The 5,613-nt window shown below is 38.9% G+C and overlaps 1 protein-coding gene across 1 annotated transcript in view; it reads left to right on the top strand.

The window, feature by feature from the left end:
• Positions 1–4,379, top strand: part of LOC104125866 (cytochrome b-c1 complex subunit 7) — a 22,795-nt gene extending 18,416 nt beyond the window's left edge. Inside the window, exons 2-4 of the mRNA XM_009638353.2 lie at positions 952–1,026; positions 2,803–2,969; positions 4,138–4,379. Of these exons, the coding sequence (XP_009636648.2) occupies positions 952–1,026; positions 2,803–2,969; positions 4,138–4,215 (320 nt within the window). The 3' untranslated portion in view covers positions 4,216–4,379. The remainder of the gene's footprint in view (positions 1–951; positions 1,027–2,802; positions 2,970–4,137) is intronic.
• Positions 4,380–5,613: the final 1,234 nt, after the last annotated feature.

Genomic DNA, 5,613 nt, shown 5'->3' with positions numbered 1-5,613 from the left:
GGCCGCGGGGCTGCTCCCCAGGGGTGGCTGTCCTGCCCGGGTGCTGGCTCCAGGCTTGGCTGCTTTAACGTTGTTCCTTTCTCCAGGCCTAAAGTACGCAGGAATAAGGCCTGATGAGGTGGTGTGCTAATGGCATACCCATATCACACGTGGCACTGGCTTTATGGGGGTGACTTAGTAAGGCAACTGACTTAAAGTCATGAGAGATGGCTTGCCCTGGCAGCGTTGCCCATATTGCGCCATGCCTGGATTTCTAAACCCTTTGTTGAGTTACTTTAATGGTATTTGGTACTGCATTGTACTTGATTACACGTACATTATGTTCTTCTCCTATCCAGGATCACAGATAAGATGGGTGCTCTATGTGTGATGTGTTTTATTTTTTCTTTTTAAAGTCATTAATTTTTTTTTTTTTGTGGTTTCAATGTTGACTTTCCAGTTGACTTTGGCAGCTCTTTGAAAAAGGAGGCTCTGGAATGGTATTTAATAACTGGAGAGGAGAGCAGAAGGTTAACAACATAATAATATGCTGGCCTTGAAATTGAATTAACCCATAGCAAGAGCTGTGGAACTTAGATAAATGGTTTCAAAAGCATGATGGTTTCACTTTATGTAGAATGCTGTGGTTTTAGCTCAGGTAAGAGTTATGGAGCCTAAAAGTGTTGGTGCAATGAACTGTTAGCATTGTTCCAACTCTTAAAGCAGTCCAATATTCAAATTTAGTGAAACAGAGGTCAGATTATTGTATGCAACAAGCACTCATTCTGCCTGTTCATTGTCAGTTAAGGGACACTGAAAACCAGAGAGGCCAAGTCACACACGTTGAGATTCAAACTTGATGTAGTGTTGCATTACTGCAATGTGAAGGAGGCCAGCAAATATTTGGGTACTGCCATAGCAGCGTGTAAATGTTGAATTTTGTCTTGCTCTGCAACTGATGATGGTCACGTTCAGTTGCAGGAGGTGGTCGCCTGTTAGACAGGCTTCGCAAGTGGTATTACAATGCAGCTGGATTCAACAAACTCGGTAAGTGTCTCATTGAGTTTTAAAAACTCTGCGAATGTAACAATGCTCAAACCAGTTACGAACCATGCATGGTGTGTGTATGTGCAGTTTGGCATAAGTCTTTTTGATCAAGATTAGCTACTGCTTTTGTGGGAGAAAAGTTAGCAATAGCTTCAGTCATCATGATTGATACCTGGTAATGAATCTGTGACTTTTCTGTTATTCCTGTGTTTGCTCTTGTTTTCAGTGAAATGACTTATAACGGCTATGGTTAAGCTGGGACAGTTGAAAAAACTTTCACAAAGTGGTCCTGAAAGCTTGATTATTTATCTTTTCCCACCAAGTCACTTTCACCAGCCAGTATCTTGTAACCCAAAGGCTGCCCTTGAAGCTGGAGAGATTCCCACTGATAGCAGTCAGTCTGCCAGTGATACTTATGTAGAGTATCCAAAGTGCAAAAAAGGATTTCGTTAGTTCTGTCCTTTGTCTCGCCATAGCTTCACTTGATGTCTGTCTGGCCTGCACAGTGGTGAAGTGGGTGTAAAAATAGTGTTTCTTCAAGTAGAGGAGGTCGCCTTGATGGTCTTGTCTTCAGTTCTTTCAGAGTTGACACCAAGTTTGTTTCAACTATTTAGATGGCAGAATTGTTCTTGAATGACCAGAGAATCTGAATATTGGAGGCTCAAAGCTGGCTGCAGTCTGAGCGAATGATTTAAAGGAAGTTAACATACCTGCCCTGGGGAAGTTAGAAAAAAAAAATTGCAAGACAGCTGTAGAGGAATAAGCTTAAGTCTTTCCTCCAGAGATGCAGTGCTTAGTCCCTCGTTTTATACCTGTCTGCTGAAATTCTTAAAGGCATTAATACTTCTTTGCTGCTTTTCTGGGAATGAGGCTGAAAACTGAGGGGAAACACTGAATTTACTCTAGCGATTAAGCTAGCAGCCACGCTCCTTCTGCCTTTGAAATAAATTACAAAACTGAATTCAAGAATATGTGGCTCAGAAGAAATTTCTGGCTTACTGGGAGACTACTGCCACCTCAGTCACATGAGATCACAACCTTTGACCACAGGGCAGTAGGTATACTCGTATTATCTGCATAAGTCTTACAATGTTACAGAAGTAATGTTTTGTCCTATGTTGTTAATACTGAAACTTGAAGCAGGGTTGGTTGAATTTCAGGAATCCTTTGTTCCACAGTGCGAGGGTGTTCTTGGCTTTGAGAAGACTAGGTGCTTCTCCCCAATTTAACTTCTGATTTGGTGTGGTGCAGAAGGGAACCAACTTGTGCACAGACATCTAACTTCAGGTTTCCATAGCTTAATATAGTCAATGGAGATCTAGTCCTTATGCATAGTGGAGTTTAGAGAATAATTCCTCAGTAGTGAAGTAGTCACATCTGTGGTTGACTGACTTGAATGGGTTCAGAGCTCTTAAGCCCTTTACCTAGACAGTCATCTTAAATACAGATATAAAATTAGATGAGCATAAGTCCGCCCCTCAGATCCAGAATAGTTATTGTTCTGTGTATATCTGTACTCTTGCAAAACACCTTGAATTAGATACCCATTTTCCCTATTCCTCCTTAAGAAAAGGACTAAAACCAAGTCAGTAGAGTATGTGAAAGCCAGTTTGTTCTCTGTGAGCAATTAGTGGTTCTCTTCTTCTGGATTGGTTTGGTTCTTCATAATTTTGCATTGGAAGTGTTATGCCCATGTTACACAGAAAAACCTGTGTCAATCCTAAATCTTACTTAAGATCATTTATTCAGTGATATTGTGCAATCTTCTTGGTACAGGATTAATGCGAGATGATACACTGTATGAAGACGATGATGTAAAAGAAGCACTGAAGAGACTTCCAGAGGATATTTACAATGAAAGAATATTTCGCATAAAGCGAGCACTCGACTTAAGCCTGAAACATCAGATCCTTCCAAAAGACCAGTGGGTAAAATATGAAGAGGTATGTGTACGGTGTTTCTGAGGTGGAGGTCTCAAATGGCACTGCTGTAACTGGTCTTCGACATTTTCATTCTCTGAAGAGAGAGATGTTTACATGCTCTTTATAATGATTAAATGAGTGTGTATCTCATAGAATACCTCTGGAAAACACAGCTTTTGATCGCTGTTTAAAAATCGCTATTTTTCAGTGGAAATTAGAAAATTTTACTCAAGCTGACAAAAGCTTAAACTACAGCTCAGAGCCATAGCACACTGTTTGTATTCAGACAAAATATTTCTTCTAAGCTATCAGATAAAGAAATGCACTGTAGCTAGCTTGGAAATTCTCATAAAACGTCTCTTGCTTTTCTGATTAATTTCTTAATTTTATAGAAAACCGTGCACCAATGCTTTTATTCACGAAGACACCAAGGAAGAATTATTTAAAGGGAAATCTTGCATTAAAATAAATGTAGTCCTGTAATTTGAAAAACAAACTACACCTTCCTTTTCAGATGTAACTTTTTTTTTTGTAGTGCATTGATTCACAGACTTTGCATTATTGTACATCCTGGCTTTCTCCAAATTACCAGGCAGGGAGTAATCTTATCGCTAAACTTTTGACTATAGGATAGTATAAGGTTATTATGTTTCTCTATTTAAGCAGAGGCTGTTTCTTGTGGTATTATTGGTCATATTTAGGTAATTGCTGCATTGGATAACTGGTTACGTAGTTCCTTAAGCAGCAGTTCAGTTTGTAAGCGTTAAAACACAGTGAAGGTGTTCCATCGAATCCAAGTTTAGAGCACTGTTTAGAATTTAAATTCAGAATAAGTTTCTCCAAAGTATTATGTTTGGCCTTTGAACTAATTAAAGTGGATCTTGGACGTTTGGGTATCTGCCAAAAGAACATTGTTTCTAAAGGTATGGCTGGAAGCATCACTTTGCTTGTTAATGTTGGCGAGGCATTAGGAATTAGTGGTTGCTGCAGTAAAGAACTTGTCGTTTCAGACTTGGCAGATGCAAAGTTTACCTTTTCAGAGGAAGTAATGTTCAATTTCTTTTTCTTGTCTTGTTAGGTTGGGTTTTAGTCAGATCTGAGGAGGAATGAGAGGCAAGTAATCTGTAGGAATGGCTTGAGATGTTTCTGGACCTCCCTGTAAGTTTAAACATGTTCTCTTCTTTTTCAGGATAAGCATTATCTTGAACCGTACCTAAAAGAAGTAATCCGTGAAAGACTTGAAAGAGAAGCATGGAACAAGAAATAACTATTGAACTACTTCATGCAAATATCCACATATTTCTGATACTTTTAAACATTCGGTTATAGAAGTCTACAGGGAGGCAAATGTGAGGCTGAGGAATACTGTTTCAACTTGTTCATTGAATCTGTTCGTCCAACTAAAATAAACATGTCAAAGTATAAAATCTACTTGGAAGAGTTCTTTGTAAATGTTAACAAGCTAATGTTCAGATCTTTCCTACGAGCATATACATTACATATTAGCTTTGTGGTATGCAGTCTTCATTCCAGCTTTTTGACTCTTACTCTTTCCACAGTACAGCTGTTTTCTGCAGTTGTAGGGTTAGGTAAGAAACATGCAGGGCTGTTGGTGCTAGTTGCTCTGCTAAATTAAAAAGGGAGTGCTTGTTTCCTTCATCACCTCTCCCTGGAGACAGCAATACTGGAGCAGCACTTGATGTTACAATGGCATCGTGAGACAGCGGGATGTAATATTCTGTGCATCTAAGCACATACGTAGTATGATAATGGAAAATACAGATGATTCCTAAATCATAAAATCGGGAAATGTTTCACTAGCTTTTTATACTATACACATCGTTAATCCCTAAAAGTCTGTTCTCATATAAAACATAATGACAGTCTCATTTCAGCTTCTTGAGACTTTTTATCCTTTTAAAGGCTAAAAGTAGTATGCTGATGTGATTTCAACAGCATAATTAACTTCCCTTGTGGTTTTTTTTTTTTTTCCATGGCCTAAAGCATGCTGTTGTTTACAGTGATTGGTATCACATTTTAAACTGTCAGGCCTAATGACTTTAGACATACACATGAAATTTGGGGTCTGCTTAAATACAGAAGGAATTCAGTTGTATCCAGAAAATACCAGCCATGCTGGCTGAAGACCTTGATTTTAGTCTTCCATAGTGTAATGGTAATGTTAATTTGAGACAGATTTTGGTATATGTGAAATTTAAAGCCTACCATACAGCATTCTGTGTGTAGCACACAATCTTGCGTGATAGTCCCAAGGTTTATTTTTTTCTTGTTATGCACGCTTGCCTGCCAAATGCCAGAATCCGTTGACCAAAAGCTAGAGCAGTTCAGAAAAAAACAAAAATACATAAATATGGAGCAAACCTCGTCTGTAGGTTTCAATTGGTATGACCAGATAAATAGAATACTGGATTGGAAGTTAGAATGGAAACCTTGTTTAGCTCATCACTGTTACTAACCTTCATCTGCTTCCTTCAGTTGCTTACACCTGTAGGATGGATACAGCGATCCCTGGGTGAAACACTTATTTCAAAACTTCGCAGCCAGACGTAGTAAAACGCAATGCTGCAAAAATATCTGCTTCACCGATATACCTTCAAAGTCTGTGGGGGGATTATATTAAGAATGTGAGGTTTCTTTCATCTCC

The sequence above is a fragment of the Egretta garzetta genome, unplaced genomic scaffold (assembly GCF_000687185.1).
Source record: "Egretta garzetta isolate BGI_Z169 unplaced genomic scaffold, ASM68718v1 scaffold154, whole genome shotgun sequence".
Taxonomy (NCBI): Eukaryota; Metazoa; Chordata; class Aves; order Pelecaniformes; family Ardeidae; genus Egretta; species Egretta garzetta.
This window is presented reverse-complemented; position numbering and strand designations above follow the sequence as displayed.